This window comes from Dreissena polymorpha, chromosome 2, assembly GCF_020536995.1.
Source record: "Dreissena polymorpha isolate Duluth1 chromosome 2, UMN_Dpol_1.0, whole genome shotgun sequence".
In the NCBI taxonomy this organism is placed as follows: Eukaryota; Metazoa; Mollusca; class Bivalvia; order Myida; family Dreissenidae; genus Dreissena; species Dreissena polymorpha.
The window spans coordinates 65,831,859-65,850,316 of NC_068356.1; the positions used below are offsets into that span (position 1 = coordinate 65,831,859).

Genomic DNA, 18,458 nt, shown 5'->3' on the forward strand with positions numbered 1-18,458 from the left:
GTAGAGGTGTTGTTATTACAAACTCACTTATAATGAACTCTCAGCTATGTAGAGGTGTTGTTATTACAAACTCACTTATAATGAACTCTCAGCTATGTAGAGGTGTTGTTATTACAAACTAACGTATAGTGAACTCTCAGCTATGTAGAGGTAATGTTATTCTCCCCTACCGGTTTCACCGGAGGGGACTTATGGTTTTTCGATCTGTCCGTCACACTTTTCTGGATGCTGCGATAACTTTAAAAGTTTTTCATATTTTTCTTGAAACTTGAAACATGGATAGATGGCAATATGGACATTATGCACGTCATTTCATTTTATTTTGTTCCTACGTCAAAAATTCTGGTTGCTATGGCAACAAATATAAATAATAAAAATCTGACAATGGTGGAATTTCTGACAATGGGGGAGCCGGTAGGGGTCATATATTGCTTGGCAATAGTCTTGTTACAAACTCTCTTATAGTGAACTCTCAGATATGTAGAGGTCTTGTTATTACAAACTCTCTTATTATGAACTCTCATCTATGTAGGGGTGTTGTTATTACAAACTCACATATAATGAACTCTCAGCTATGTAGGGATGTTGTTATTTCAAACTCACTTATCTTATCTTTCAGCTATGAAGAAGTGTTGTAATTACAAACTCACCTATAATGAACTTTCAGCTATGAATAAGTGTTGTTATTACAAACTCACTAAAAATGACCAAAGTGGATGACCTTTAATTATGGGTACTGCCCAGGCTGATCTGGGAAACACTTTCTGCACACAAATAAAGCCAAGTTTTTCAAGCCATAGACTCAAATGTCCCTGTCTGTTGTAGGTGTCCCAGGTGAACCACTTCCTGTCACCTGCGAGGAAGACATCTTTGACTACATCGATATGGAGTACAAGAAACCAGCAGAACGGAATTCATGAAGTCATTAATAAGAAACATGCCTGGAATTCTTCCTTGCACATGCCATATTTCAGATGTGAATATAGCTTGCATTTGTTTGCAAAATTGTGCTGATCATTAGAATAGTAAAATGTTTTAGTGTGTAGATTGTTAGCTGTCCTGAGCACTAGGTGCCCCTGGTGAGGTCTTTTAGTAGGTGGCTGTTTGGTGTCTTTTGTGGCGCCTTTGTCGACAAATTGCTTCAGACAACATTTTCTCCTTAATCTTATGTCAGATTATCAAAATCTCATTCCAGGGGTGATCTTTAGGTGACTCTCTTTTAAAATTATTCAAATTAATGGGTTCACCAGAATATGCACGTCATCAGAGATAAAAATGTTTTTATGTCCCCCACTATAGTAGTGGGGGACATATTGTTTTTGCCCTGTCTGTTGGTTGGTCTGTTGGTTGGTTTGCGCCAACTTTAACATTTTGCAATAACTTTTGCTATATTGAATATAGCAACTTGATATTTGGCATGCATGTGTATCTCATGGAGCTGCACATTTTGAGTGGTGAAAGGTCAAGGTCATCCTTCAAGGTCAGAGGTCAAATATATGTGGCCAAAATCGCTCATTTTATGAATATTTTTTGCAATATTGAAGATAGCAACTTGATATTTGGCATGCATGTGTATCTCATGGAGCTGCACATTTTGAGTGGTGAAAGGTTAAGGTCAAGGTCATCCTTCAAGGTGAGAGGTTAAATATATGTGGCCCAAATCGCTTATTTTATGAATACTTTTGCAATATTGAAGATAGCAACTTGATATTTGGCATGCATGTGTATCTCATGGAGCTGCACATTTTGAGTGGTAAAAGGTCAAGGTCATCCTTCAAGGTCAGAGGTCAAATATATGTGGTCCAAATTGCTTATTTTATGAATACTTTTGCAATATTGAAGATAGCAACTTGATATTTGGCATGCATGTGTATCTCATGGAGCTGCACATTTTGAGTGGTGAAAGGTCAAGGTCATCCTTCAAGGTCAAATATATGGGTCATAATTGCTCATGTAATGTCACTTCTGCAATATTGAAGCTAGCAATTTTATATTTGACATGCATGTGTATCTCATGGAGCTGCACATTTTGAGTGGTGAAGGGTCAAGGTCATCCTTCAAGGTCAAACGTATATAGTCATATACAGGGACATTGTGTTTCACAAACACATCTTCTTTAAGTGGAGGCTTAGAGAATCTTCTTCTCTGAAACAACTAGGCTGGTGTGTAACATCATGTAATGGTCCTCTACAAAGATTTTTCAAATAATGCTTTTGGATAAAACAGGCCATGCTCGATGGAAAACATGATTTAAGTGGGCTTATATTGTAAATATACTAGTACTTCAAAAACTTCTCTGAACAGCAAGGTAGAGGGTATAATTTTTGTTGAGTAACATTCTCTTAACAATCTCTTAAACCATTATTCCCACAGCTTTTATTTTTGGTGTATGCAAACATCGCAAAAGGGTCCTCTGTATATATTTTTTTTCAAATCATGTCCCAGTTGTTAAAGTGGCCTTGCTCCAGAGTCACATAATTTATATAGACTCGTACAGTGAAATTTAAAATATCGTCTTTAAAACAAATAGGTCGAGAGGTGTAATCTTGGGCATGTAATACCAGATTGCGGTCCTCTTTTTATGATGCTCATGGATTATAACTTGACCCAGCCTGGGTGTAGGGGGTGAAACGTGTATTATTTAATTGATAATTGGTATGTGACATCAGATTGTGTTCCTCTGAAAAGATTTTCAAATCACACGCCTGGGTTTGAAACTGGTATTTACATAGGTGAGCTATTTGGGGCCATCTTTTCCCTCTTATTGTTTTCTTCTGTATTAACTTTTAAGAGTACTGTTCCTTTACATTCAAGTTTTTGAATCCATATCCACAAAATCTCCTAAGATAGGGTCAAATTATAGTAAAAATTTGAAATAAAGTTTTCTTTGTTTAAATATATAATTATTAAGTCTGTGTCCTACTCTACAAAATGGCTGAAATGGTTGGCTAATGTTTAAAAGGTTTTATTTTTTCCACTGGGGCTTATAGGTTCTCAGCGCCTGACATATGCTGTTACTTGCTGTACTCTTTTTGAAAGGAAATTGCTGTTAAAACTTGATTTGGAAGAGACATCATTTCTATAACCAATTCACATGGTCATATTTCTAGTATTAGATTGATCATTAGTTAGTAGATTTTCTGTTGTTCAAACTAGATGCATGTAGTCAGTGGAATGAAATGTAAGTGTGAGTTTTCAATGAAATTATCTGTCACTTTGACACATCAAGCATGATCTTCTGTTGACATGGTTTTCATGCTTTTTCATATAAAATATTCCGATATTGAAGTTTTTTGTTTTTCGTTTTGAACAAACGTACATAAATTCTTTGAAATTCATTAAAAAAAATAAACTAGCAACATTTTTTCTTCATATTCTCAAAGCATGAATGTTTTGTCTGTTGAAATTAAAAATTAGTGTATATTGTGTTTTCAGTAAACACTTACTGGTTAAAATTACTATTTTTCTTCCGCATTCTGGCAGCGTGGTGGGTATTAATCGTAACCTTTGTTCGTACCTCTGTATCATCTTTGAGTGTTAAATGTATGTCAATAGTATAACTTTACAAAATTGCAGGAGCAAATGTATCAGCATTACAAATTATTTAATAATGTTAATACTTCAGTTCATTTTGTAATGGCTCCCGGTAGGGTGGCATATAGCAGTCACACTGTCCGTCCGTCTGCCCGTCCGTCCGGCATTACGTTTCCGGATTTTTTTCGGAAATGCTTTCAGATGTTTACCTGATTTTTGGTGTGTTACTCTACCGGGAGCTAGTCAACTCGTACCTTAGTCAACTCGTACCTTCGGTCAACTCGTACCCGATTTGGTCAACTCGTACCCGATTTTTGGTCAACTCGTACCCCCACTAGTCAACTCGTACCCGAATTGGTCAACACGTACCCTCTTAAAAATTATTTATATATATCAAAGACGTGAAATAAGTTTTTGATATGAATATAAATAAAGGTTATAAAAAAAATGTTGTTTTTTTTTGCAAAAGTAGACAAGTTCATTATTTTTCACACGTGTATAATTATAAAGGACGTGTTTGTCGGCGTTTTGTTTGATAAAATATTGACTAATAACACCTTTATGACAACAGGACCGTCGGCGATTTGTTAAACAATTTGTTTGTCGTGCATCTAAAATGACACGCGCGGTAGTTGTCGGCATTTTCTTTGATAAAATGTTTGATTGTAAACACCGCATGATGACTTAACCAATTAAAGGTATGATCCACTTTGATGTTAAAGGATATAATAAACTATTTGGAACTGGTGAGTATGTAAAGTCTAAATTATAATGTACACAATAGAAAGTGCATCATTTATTATTTTATATATAAGCTGTATATATTAAATTTATAAATTATTTGTACATTAATATGTCGCCTGTTCAGCGCAACACTGTTCCAACTCCATTTTACAAAAGTTTTCAGGAGGAAGAAAAAACTGTGGTTTTATGTTGCTTCTTTAGATATGTCATATGTTTTTTTCTTATAATTATGTAATATTCAAATACTTTATAAAATAGCTCTTTACTACAAAAAAATATATATTTTAAAAGAGATATTAAACATTATTGCAGTTAGAACAGTTTTCCCACTTAAAACCGTGCCTACATGGGTTTTTTATTTAGTGGAACACTGTTCTAACTCAAGTTAGAACAGTATTCCACCTAACAATTATTGTTGTTTGCTTATATTAAATATGTGCAACACTGCTCCAAGTGACTTTATGATTCTATCCTATTCAATTATGGTTGTTTTAAACAATAATCATTTAAGACATAAACTTTAATGTTATATAAGAACACTTTATTAAATTTCTGGTACACAAAACTTTACATAATATATTAACATTTTGTTTGTTAATAATGCAAAATGCTTGTCATATTATTTTGTATTAATGTATTAACATTTAAATATCATAATGAATATTCAAAGTATTAAACACAAGCAGTAATTGATAACTTCAAAGAACACTGTCAAAATCTATACTTAAGGCAGCTGTTGACAAAAATACTATGAATAACATACCTGTACATACGAAATGAAAGGCAATTGATACAATTAACTACATTGATATAATCTGATACATGATTAAACAATATAAACACAGAATGTACAGTTATGGCGGCTTTATCTCAATAAGTATCCTTCATAGGAAAAGGTTTAAGAATAGAAAAGGTTATTGCTTTAACACATTTACCTTATTGAGACCTTTATTAATGATGATATTGATATACATAACCGTCTAATGATTTTATAATGTGCATTGTATAAAAAGACTTACTTTTGCCTTAAACTTTTAATATACAGGTAATATCTGTTTCAAATTGTAACAGTATGCAAAAGTAACTATTAATAGCTGCAACATTTTATAAATCTACACACAACCTACAAACTTTGTATGAAAAATGCCTTTACATTATCCTTATAATCTCACTATACATTGTGGCAATCATGGCATTTATTCTGAAACATCTCAACAAGTCTGGACACAACATAGTTAATTCCCAGCAGTTTACCCACAATAATGGACACAATTCCAAAATATCTCAACAAGTCTGGACACAACATAGTTAATTCCCAGCAGTTTACCCACAATAATGGACACAATTCTGAAATATCTCAACAAGTCTGGACACAACAAGTCTGGACACAACATAGTTAATTCCCAGCAGTTTACCCACAATTCTGAAATATCTCAACAAGTCTGGACACAACATAGTTAATTCCCAGCAGTTTACCCACAATTAATGAATTATTATGGACACAATTCTGAAATATCTCAACAAGTCTGGACACAGCATAGTTAATTCCCAGCAGTTTACCCACAATAATAGACACAATTCTGAAATATCTCAACAAGTCTGGACACAACATAGTTAATTCCAAGCAGTTTACCCACAATTATGGACACAATTTACCGGGTATGTGCATTCCCCCATATGTATGAACGATCTGGAAAAAAAGCTTTCATAGATAATATATCAACAAATCTGAATTTATCTTCAGAACTCCACTCCCATTCTGAATAAATGGCCCTGTGCTTATTCATGGGGCAACAGCAAATAGAATGCATGATGAACGGGTGGTATTATGTTTTTTCTACACAGCCCAACCAAGTCCATCATTTTTTCCCTGGACAAGGGGAGTTCTGCCTGTCTTAACACAGAAAGGGACAACAGTTTTGGATTTGGCTGATCCTTTGTACGTAGTCTTTGGAAAAGGTCTACCTGCCCTACTGGTCCATTGAAATCTGATCTATATTCAAATACATTATTGAGATTTTCAGAGATATGGATTGACCTGATTTGAGTCCAGTAAACCTTATCACCGTCTGTATTTTTGTCAAAATTCTTTAGTAAACTTGAAAGTAATTTGAAATCCTGGAAGTCAAACAATGACATTTCCCTTACAGAGTATGGATTTTTACGCCTTGATGTTCTAATTGTTGCTGCCCACTGCGGCGTTGTGTAAATAGAGATGTTTCTGCTTGCGTTTTCAATGGCAGCATGAATTGAATCGTTTTCAGAAAAAGTGTGGCCCTTTTCCAAGTAATTGTGTGTTATGCTCTTAAGATTATATTTATGTAAACAAAACCATAACATGGACAGGTAAAATTTGTTCTTATTCTGCCCAAGGCAATTGTCACTGTAAAAGACAAAATCTTTAACACCTTCACTACTTTTCTGTTCTATGAATAACTTCACACATGAAGCTATTTCACAACCACCACGCTTTGCAATAGTCTCATTCCAAACATAACAATAACCATTTGAGTTTCCCATATCATACAATGTAAAATTATATGAATTCAATCTTCTTTTATAGAAAAGACAAGACTCAAAACTATGTGGTGTTTGCAAAATTTGCTCAAGGTCGAAACTTGCAACACACATTGTGTTTACAAGTTTGGCCTTTTCTTTGTCTTTAGTTTTTTCAGCTTTAACTAAATCTTTGTTTTGTAAATGCCGTTTGTAATTACTGGCCATTTCACTTTTGTCATGCTCATTTGCATTTTTAAAGGACACACACAGGTCGCATTGGTCTTTTAATGGTTTGTAAAATGACAGATTGTATTGTTCATCAAATATTTGCCTATATATGAAAATTGAAACAGGACTGTGGTCATTTTCCTCACAGAAATTTGCATACAAATGATACATTTTCACAACATTTAGGTCAGATGCTAGGTATTCTTTTTTTGAATCCTTTCTACGATAATGACTTTCCATTCTTGGAAAAGACTCAATATGTTGTTTAACCATTTGCTCCTGCAATTCAGATGTCTTATTGGGTCTTACATGGTGCTTACCTCTGCAGTCATCTGCACACATTCCTATATCTGTTTGCTTAGCATGAGCAGTAGATACAATTCTTGAAGAGACATCTAGGGTACTAAGAAAGAATGTCTTGCAAATCCTTACCGGTACTGTTGTTCCGTCTGGCATCTTTTTTGGAAGTGTCCATAGAACCATTGATGTGCGTTTTACTGAATTAATGTTGGAACGCCTTGTATTTACTGGTTTTTGAATTGCAAATTTGATTATAAAATTTCTTTGCTTATTAACATCTCCCATTTGCCAGTATCCATCAAACAATTTATGGCGTTCATTTTCTGTGAAGTTATTGTGACACTTGTATCTACACCCCATACCACAACCTTTCTTGACACATCGTTGGGATTGTAACTTACCTTTTCGGGATTCATAACTCTTTCCCTCGTTGCGACGTCTTTTCATTACATTTCTTTTCCACTCTTCTATGTTTCTTACCCTTTTTCTCCCTCTTCCACTAGTCATTGTATTATTTAAATCAGATGAGCTACTTACATGCTGTTTGTCTGCTTGTTGTGCAGTAATGTCCACTTGCTTTTTATGGTATTTTTTAGAGAGGTGAATGAGAGGTATATCTTCATCATCCAAATCACTATCAGCTTTACTGAAACTGTCATTCTGCCCTATCATTAAATCAGACACCACAACCTCTAAATCCTCATGCAAATAAGACCCCGCACCCTCTATCTCATGTAGATCAGACCCCACACCCTCTATCTCATGTAGATCAGACCCCACACCCTCTATCTCATGCAGATCAGACCCCAAACCCTTTATCTCATGCAGATCAGACCCCACACCCTCTATCTCATGTAGATCAGACCCCAAACCCTCTATCTCATGTCAGGGGTGGCGAAATCTCAAAAAACGATACTTGTCCACGGACAACCATTTAGGAAATTTAACTTGTCCGTTGCTGAACTACACTTGTCCGTTAATGTTTATATAATTATAAACGTATTTATTGATTAATGTAAAATAATGTGGAATAAATCAAAATGAGTATAATTTGCTTGTTTAAGTTATAGTTGTATTTCCATGGTACATTCATTATAGCAGTATATTATAAACAATATAAACCTTTCTCACACTTTTAATCTTGCAAAGCAAGTATTATTAAAACACGTGTTACACATAACTATACTTTTGATGACTGAAAAAAAAACATCATAAAAATGGGCATACGCATTTTGTGCAATTATCACTTGGAGCAACAGTGCCCCATTCAAATTATTTGATCAGCCATTTTAAAATGCATGTTTATGTAAACAACAGTAGATATTCTTTATTATTAAAATATGTTTTATGCATGTTCATGTATAAAAAAATTATAAAAATACAAAATCAAAAACTTTTGCTGGAGTATTTTAAATACTCCCGCAAAAGGCTTTGATTTTGTATTTTACTCAACAGCTAAAAAAGTCATGAGTGAAATACTCTGCATCTTAAAAAATTATCTGGAGCTCTGATCGTAATCTTAACAAATTGAACTAGTTCAATATGTGGATCTCATCAGTTCGATCTTTAACGTTAAAGTCGTCTGAAATAACAAGGTACATTTAGACCGTGTTTTGATTATCTCAGTTCGATACTTTTATTTCCGTCTGATTGTAAAAATAAAGAAACCAGTCTGTACACTGTCTAACAGTCGGGCCAAATGTTGAAAATGCGGCATGCTCCTGGTCTCTTATAGAATAAGGGAGATCACTGTGCAGGAGAGTGACCGTATTTCAGCTTGATTGCTCCGCAAATAATCGCGTGTCAACATCCGGTTTTGTAAAACTTAATTACGGCTTTAATACAATGTATTTGTTTGTATTCCTCGACCCGACTGGTTGTCCACGGACAACTTAATTGAAAAAAATCAGTTGCCCAGACAAGCAAATGTACGACTCGGGCAACTCGGACATTTGATTTCGCCACCCCTGCATGTAGATCAGACCCCACACCCTCTATCTCATGTAGATCAGACCCCACATCTTCTATCTCATTTAGATCAGACCCCACACCCTCTATCTCATGTAGATCAGACCCAACACCCTCTATCTCATGTAGATCAGACCCCACACCCTCTATCTCATGCAGATCAGACCCCAAACCCTCTCTCTCATGTAAACCAGATCCCACAGCCTCTATCTCATGTAGATCAGACCCCACGCCCTCTATCTCATGTAGATCAGACCCCACACCCTCTATCTCATGTAGATCAGACCCCACACCCTCTCTCTCATATAGATCAGACTCCACACCCTCTATCTCATGTAGATCAGACCCCACACCCTCTCTCTCATGTAGATCAGACCCCACACCGTCTATCTCATGTAGACCAGACCCCACACCCTCTATCTCATGTAGATCAGACCCCACGCCCTCAATCTCATGTAGATCAGACCCCACACCCTCTATCTCATGTAGATCAGACCCCACACCCTCTCTCTCATGTAGATCAGACCCCACACCCTCTATCTCATGTAGATCAGACCCCACCCCCTCTATCTCATGTAGATCAGACCCCACACCCTCTTTCTCATGTAGATCAGACCCCACACCCTCTATCTCATGTAGATCAGACCCCACGCCCTCTATCTCATGTAGATCAGACCCCACACCCTCTATCTCATGTAGATCAGACCCCACACCATCTATCTCATGTAGATCATACCCCACACCCTCTATCTCATGTAAATCAGACCCCAAACTCTTTATCTCACTCATAGTTAAATCATTTGTATCATTTAGGTCTTTCAAAACATCTTCATTAGTGACACTGTCCATGGTAACAATACTGCTATCTGAAAATGAAAAGTTACTATCACTATCGTTCAATGATTCTTGTGCTAAAAAAAGTCTACAAACAAGATCCCCTTCACTTTGTGAACTGAAACCAGAGAACTCTGATTCTGCATCAGTACTGTCCTCGTGCGTGAAGTTCAGCTTCTGAGTGTCCTCAGTGTTCTCCGCAACAACTAACTGCGTAGCCTCAAATGGAGTGTCCTGGCAAGATCCATGAAAAATTGATGCTGCAAGGTGTTGAATAAATCTACACAGACTGTCCACAGATTTATGGACAGTCATTGTGGAAAACCCATCGGGCGTACACATCCCTGTTTCCGATCGTGAATGAGGGTCAAAAAAGTAAAATTGTTGTTTGTGAAAAACTATAGCACTAGTGTATGCTGGTGGCTCAAAACCCATGGTAAAAATGAAGAATTTATCACTCAAGCATGGTGTGAAAACATCTGATAGGCAGTAAAATGGCTTTTCTGTTGTTTTTCTATGTATAGTGCCACTGATAGGAGTATCTTTGGCAATGGAATAGGAGCCAATTGCTGAAGGTATTTCGTCCACATTAATGTAATTATTTTTTGTTTTGGAAATAATTTCAGTGTACATGTTATCCCCATCAAAAAGAATGTTATTCATCACTTGTTTGTCCCAGAATGGTGGTGGCTGTATGTAGCTGGTAAGAATGGCCGATAAGGAATTTGCCATACATTGGCGCCCACTGTTTTTGAACATGCTGTCCCCTTGATGCCTTGAAGCTTGCAACATTGTTTCCAAAGATGTATGCCTGTATAATATTAAATAAATTGTATTGATATATATATGTATATATATTTATATTATTGATGCAGTTAAGGAAAAACATTTTATTTATAATCAGTATTTATATGCAAACAGCACCACAAGATAATGTATTTATATAGAGCATTTTGCTAATTATACTGTTACTGGATACTAAATTATACTAAAGGAGTTAACAATTTGTTATGATTATTATAAGATTTTTAGCTCATCTATTTTTTTGAAAAAAATATGAGCTATTGTCATCACACCCATGAATCCCCCCCCCCCAAAAAAAATAAAATAAATTTGTTTACTATTATTATTAATATTATTATTATTATTATTATTATTATTATTAAAACATTTACTCACCAAAAAGAAGAATCTGAATCATCTATTAAAGTACATTGTAGCAGTCTGGTAAAGATCAAAGTAATAGTGGAAATATTGTGTTGTTTAGCAACAAGACCAAACATTAGTATTTCATGACATCATACAATAATGACATCATACAATAATGACATCATAGTACTTTACTATGATGTCATTCTTCATTGGAGTGAGGTCATAGATTTTAACAAATCTAGGACAGTGTTGCACTAAAAATAAAAGTGATCATGATCATTTTATTTTGCGCAACACTGCTCCAACTCAAGTTGGAACAGTGTTGCACTGAATTAAACATATCAAGTGAGATAGAACTAAATGCCAACTGGCCCTTTTTGACCCCTATTTTTAGAAATATGTTGATTTTTTTATAAATATTATGTGTATCTATTTAAACCAGTGACAAAAATGCAAAAATGTCATTTTTGTAAAAAAAGTGAGTTAGAACAGTTTTGCGCTGAACAGGCGATGTGTATTATAATCATTAAGATTATGAGATTTTGAGTGTAACTTCTTGCGTTGTTTATGGTTCTTTCATTCAGCAATATATAACCACCGTCGGATTATTTAATTTATTGTAATCTTGTCGATCCCTGCATAGGCAAATAAATTTAAAATTCATATAAATATCATTAAATCTCAATAAAAACATCATCAATATTCAATTAACTAAACTGATCAACTTACAGTAATTCTCGCGTGTATTGCGCTGTGTGAAGTAGCAACTGGCCTTTATTGAACAATGTCGATTAATTAAAAGGTTAAAGAGATAACGGTCTGTGTTAATTGATTGATTGAGTGTCATATTAACCTTATATAGTTAACATTGAGAACAATTACTAAATCATATAGAAATTAGTTATGTAGAATATGATTATTAAGTTGAAACTATTATCCTAAAGAGTATACTAAATATTGATGCATGCATAAATCATGTTTATAAAACAGAACTGTTATTATTAATTTTTTTAGAAATTATCTTTAATATGATTTTTAATATGATTATTAGCGTATGATTAAGTAAATAAACATAAATTATGTAAATAAAACAGAGCAGTATATTTTAAATTTTGTAGAAATTGGCCTCAAAGAAAATGTTCAATTATAATAAAAACATTGAGGTATAAGATTATTATTATTTAATTATATAAATATTAAAATGGTAAGCAGTGCAACTTAAAGGCCAATTTCGTAAATTATGTAAACGGTCTCCAAATGGAGAGATAAAACGTCAATTTATATTAAAACTTTAGTCGATTTCGTCTGCCTTTTCAATTAAAAAGACCATTTATTGTATATGCAAACCAAAATGACCGATATATATATGATAAATTACGTCTTCGGTGATAGGTTTCTCTTCCGCAATTGACATAGTAACACGACTAAATATACGTTAGAGTAAGAGTATCTTTGCTTGATGTATTAATTTAATACATTATTTAATTAGAATTTCATACAGATGGATTTGAACGGATTTTGTAATATATTGTTGATTAACTTTTGAACTTGGATGTATTGGACTTTGAAACATTATGTAAAGAACTGAATAAAGAACACAGAACTATCAATAGAGTTATCTGTATACGAGTTATAACGCAACAATTGTATATATCGTCCGCAGATTCCTTCTTTGTATTTCTGTCCGCAAATCCATATAGATTTTTTTGGCGGCCGATTGCAGTATTCTGCGCTCAGCCGCCATTGGTATGTTGTACTATGTACACTAATACCAAGATTAGCAGAAAGCAGGCCCCATATGTATATACAATGAGAACTGATGTATTTATGGAACGTGAATGATATATAACTAATTAACGTTTTTAAATAACTAATTCAATATTGCTTACAGTTAATTTAAAAAAATAAAATGACATTGTCATAATAGAATTTGGCATTAATCTTATTTTTGCCACAATAAAAAAAAAATGAAACAAAGAAATTTGTATCAGAACGATTTGGATACTTTTTAGGTGTCACACTTGCTCAGTACAACAGAATTATTTGGTCAACTCGTACCTGCAATAAACATAAAAAACATCAAATGCATGCAAACAACCATCGCAATTTGTTTCCATAAAGAACAAATATTAAAAAGGTACGAGTTGACCAATCTGAAAAATGACTAAAGTACGAGTTGACCAAATCGGGTACGAGTTGACTAGGGTACGAGTTGACTTAGGTACGAGTTGACTGGAAACCACTCTACCTGCATGACTTGCAGATCAAATTCGAATTTCGTTTGGGCCGTTTGATTTTTGACGAAGTTACTGGCCTTTGACTAAGAATTTTCTCTAGAATAGCTGTTTTCCGGATTATTTATAGGCCGAATTGCTTGCAGAATTTGACCTTATTTTTGGTGTGTTAGTATACCTACGTGTACGTGACTCAAAAAATCAAGTTTGAGTTTCGTTTCGGTGCATTGATTTTTTTTGCGAAATTGACGAAGTCACAATCGTTTGACTTAACAAACATCTTTGAAATAAAATTTATTTAAAAATACCATCACATGATAACTTCCCAACTATAACTCCACTTTGGTTAGTGGCATGAAGCGGGGATATGTGTTGTTTACATTATTAGAGCTATCTCCATTTTTGTGCGAATTGTGTTGTATGTTAGTTGCTTCTGAAACAAAAGAAGTTATCTGCTAGACTTCTGAAACATTGTGATAATGCACTCATTATTAGCATGTAAACACACACCTGGGTAAACTTATTGTTTTGGCCTATCACCGTGTCTGGAATTTGTTTCCTACATATGTCAATTTGTTTTAGTAAACTTGAAAATAATTTGTTTACTGTTTACAGTCATTGGTGGCCACCATACCGGCCAGGTGGAGTTTCCTGAGGGTACTCCGCCCCCCCCCCCCCCCCACTGCACAGGGCCACACCTAAATGGAACGCCTTTCAATAGAATAGCTGCATATTGCAGATATACGCAAACTAAGCCATAACCATCGTGAGGCAACTAAGTTAATAAGGAAGCTAGTGTCTTATCATAGTGCAGCCCCAGGCGCGGAAGGATCTTAGATACAGATGTACGCAATCTGATTGTTTACCATTTCTCTCGGGGAGCCCTTGATGACAACCCAGACTGACCCAGTTGTTGAATGCGACTAATCCTTTAATCGACGTGTACATTTTGTAACAAGTTGTTTATAATACACCAATAAATTGCATCGTCGTGGCTGAGACCAAAATTTTCTGACGGGCGGACGAGCGGTGCGACTTCATATAAAACTTGTAGCGTAGCAATTGCCTTTACCGTTTATGAAGCCTCGAGCGCGGAAGCACGTTCTTTAATACATAGAGAATTGTACAGGGTGAGTTGTTGTTATATTATTGTTGTTGTTTTTTACGTATATTTCATTTTAGTTTCAAAATTTAGTGTAATTCCGCACAGATTCATTCACCATAAAGTCTACAGAAACATAAAATCACAATCCATCGGAAAACTTGAGGACCTATATTTTGTAAGCTATGACATGCTTGAGTTTTTAAAAGCAAGTCGATGATTTACGTCTGTGTGACTAGCTAATTCTCATCATTGCTGTAGTAACAAAAAAGGCTTCTTGCCGATGTATGAGCTAATTTTGAATTCTTCCTAAATAGATGGAGCCAATGAGACTGCGCTAAGAACAGGGGGTGCCGCAAATTCACGACATATGAATGAACAGTCGTATCGCATTAATATCAGCACGTGACAACGTTCCTTTTTATATGATTTATTTTTTCTTCGCAGACATGGGCTCTGATTCGAACAGGGTCATAAATAAAGCATAAGAACACATTTCAGCCATAGGGACCGTTAAGTAAAACTATTCTATTATACTACATATATATATACAAGGGATACAACTGTGAAAATTTCTGCACACAACCATGGTGTAAACAATAGCGAAAAATTTGCTTCCAAACGCAATAAATACACCAATTAAACTGTATTACAACAGCCAAGACATTTATCTTTCAGAAAATAATACACTTGGCAATAAAGTACAAGCTTTTCATTGAACTATGAGAGAAAGTTTCATTCAAAATGCTCAAAAATATATATGTATATAGTATAATAGAGTATTTTTTACCTAACGATCCCTGTGATTTCAGCTGCTGAGCCACAGCTAAAATGAAACGAATATTATGTTGGAAAACGAAATTTCATTAAATTGAATGAACATAAATATAATCGTTCCCATTAAAACGTTCAAATAAACCTGATTTGTGTGCAATAACTATTTGATATACCGGTAATCTTCTATAAGGTACCCAGGAGTACTTTGTTGCGTCCTTATGTTTGATGGTCCGAGATTTGAAGTAAAGACCATCCCAAATACCGATAACGTTGACGGTGTAATTATATTCGAGCATCTGCATAACCCACAGACGTAGGTTAACATTCCGAAAGTTATCAAACTATTTCTGGTTTCGATTGCTTGCAGCTTATTTTTCATGCATACAATACTTTTACGAGTATTATTAATGCACGGAAGAAATACTGTTAGACGGAAAAAACTATATTTTTCTTATACTCTGTATCCAGAATAAAAAAGCTTCACATGATTTAATCTTTATGTGGTGTCATGTAGTACATTAACAATTTGCTAATGTAAGTACTCAAACTGGTTTTATTGACAGACTTGAATGATAATTCCGTTGTGTATACATGTATTGTTTATCATTAGAAGCTTTTAACAGAGTTCTGATACAGGTCATGAACTCGACTGAGTTCGCAAATTGTTTCGGTCCGTTGAAATGATGGCCGCAAAGGGGCCTTATCCGGCTATATTGATCATTGAGAACACTCCAACAAAAGTTTTTTCCCATCTCTATGAAACGATTCTAAAAGCTTTGGTCTTATGATATATCTGCTGAGTTCGAAATATTTCCGGCAAATTGAATAACATGACTGCCAGGTGCGCGCGACATTGTTATGTTGCTAAAGTGAAACCTTGTGAACACTCTAGACGTCACTGTTTGTGTCCAATTTACATGAAACTTGCTCAGCACGTTTGTTCTTATGATATCGCGGCTGCCTTTTTAAATAATCCGGTCCATTGAACAACAGCGCATCGGTGTTCGGGAATGTTTTCCATGACTATAGAGAAGTCATATGTTTTTCCGATCTTGATGAAACTTTCGTCGAACATTTGTTGTTATGACATCTCGGCCGAGTTTGAGAATCATTCATGTCCGTTTAAAAAACAGGGCCACCATGGGGTGGGAAAGTTTTCCTTATATTGCTATAGTTACACCTTGTGAACACTCTAGAAGTCACATTTTGTGTCCAATCTTCATGGAGCTTCATCAGAACATTTGTTTGAATGATAGTTTAAAAATAGTTTTAATCTGTTGAATAACATCGCTACAAAATGGGCGAGGCAGTTTTTTGGATGGCTATATTAAACCTCTATACTTAACAGCCGCACGTTTTACATTATCAGCATAAATCAGTGTCCGACAAATCCATTGCCCGGAGCCCGGGGGCTACCGAAATTTTTCATTGGGCTACTGAAATTTTCCAGCTGACGCCCGCCGGGCTACTATAAATTTATAAGAGCGGTAGCCCGGTTTATTGACAGACATACGTAGAATAAACACGCTGATCATGTTTTTGTACACTGTGTATTGCTTATAATCCGATAACAAAGTGCAATAAATTAACTTATCAGTCACCAATTACTTGCGGTAATGTCTTAAACAGTAACAGTGTATTTTAATCATCCAATCAGAATCAACATTTGTCGTCTGCTAATAATATAATGAGAGCCGGTTGGATAGTTGGCGCACATGATGCAACATCATTTCGCAGTTTGGAATTCTTTGTTAACAGCAACAATGAGTAATAGCGACAACGTTTTTGATGTCGTTAAATACCCAAGGATGCAAAACATTAAATAAATCAAAACAATAGCGGATTTTTCAAAACGGTAACGAAACCGAAAATGAATATTAATGACAAATTTGTGAACGCGGTTAACACCTGCTTATTAGTTTGCATTGTCAATTAATAATTGGATTAATCGACTGTAAATCAATAATCCCATATATGCCCGATTTATATTTTTAAAACCAAATTATGGGTGGGTAATATAGACGACAAGAGTCATAAACACAAACGTTTGAAATTTTCTAAAGTGTCAAATGAATTTCGGCATATGGTTCTATTTAAAGATATGATGAAATAAGCTCCCAATCAGGACTTGTATTGCAACATGCGTAAATAACCTGCCACGGTTTGCACGCGTTGTGTACAGCTATTTTAGGTTACAAAATTCTACATTTAAGAAATGAACTTCTTTGTCCTAAAAAAAAGCGCGCGAAAATTGGCGTGGGTGTATTTATTTGTAAATAAATATTTCGTAGCGGGTACAACATTGAGATCATTTAATTTCCATTAAAAGTTTCGTTGTGAATTTCAACTAAATTACCGGGGTATCTCGCGAATTATTTGGCATTGACATTTTCTCTTAATAAAATATCATGTAAACACGCTGTATCGTTACCGTTACGCTGTAACAGTTCCTTCATTATTGAAACAATTATTGTATTGTATACTGACTGCACACAAGTGTCGTAACATACGGATGCAATACGTAAATTCGGACAGTACTTAAAGTTGGACACAAGTAAATAAATGATTTAATACTCTTGATTTCTTGAAACTCGGTATTTGTTGTTAAAAAGGGCAATTGCATTGATTAACACCATAGGAGTCAAGCGTATTGATCATCTAAACGCTTTATTTACGTTTACGACTTAACGTGCTGTCCGAATTTAAGTACACATACATGTGCACATACATGTAATATCTACATGTAGTATATGATTTTCTTTGGTACATTTGCATTTAAGTACACGGTGCCTGTACTGTAACATTAATTTACGCTATTGACTGTGTACATCAGACTACTTGCTGTTTTATGTATATGTATGTATACATATTATGTATATGTAAATGAAGAAATAAAATAAAGATGAAAACCTGCCTCTTATCATTTTGTAGGAAAATTTTATGGGCTACCAAATATTTTTATTGGTAGCCCAGTGGGCTACCTGAAAAATAAGAAATTTGTCGGACACTGCATAAATGATAAAACTTAATTATAAAAAATATGTTCTATGAATATCGATGCTGAGTCAAAAAAAGGTTCCAGGTAA

General features: G+C 34.8%; 2 protein-coding genes across 4 annotated transcripts in view; one reads left to right on the forward strand and one right to left on the reverse strand.

The window, feature by feature from the left end:
* The window catches only part of LOC127867389 (DNA polymerase beta-like), a 177,481-nt gene that overhangs the window by 22,302 nt on the left and 136,721 nt on the right, over nt 1–18,458 (forward strand). For 2 of the 3 annotated variants that reach the window (XM_052408511.1, XM_052408510.1), the window contains one exon: nt 826–10,919. In XM_052408511.1, the coding sequence (XP_052264471.1) occupies nt 826–920 (95 nt within the window). In that variant the 3' untranslated portion in view covers nt 921–10,919. Of the gene's footprint in view, nt 1–825; nt 10,920–18,458 lie in introns of those variants that run through there. The other variant, XR_008043471.1, reaches the window with a different exon arrangement.
* On the reverse strand, nt 7,049–11,503 carry LOC127867382 (uncharacterized). The gene is made up of 2 exons (XM_052408496.1): nt 11,287–11,503; nt 7,049–10,918 (listed from the first exon to the last, which is right to left on the reverse strand). The coding sequence occupies exons 1-2, from the start codon at nt 11,388–11,390 to the stop codon at nt 9,109–9,111; spliced, it is 1,914 nt and encodes a 637-aa protein (XP_052264456.1). The 5' UTR covers nt 11,391–11,503; the 3' UTR covers nt 7,049–9,108.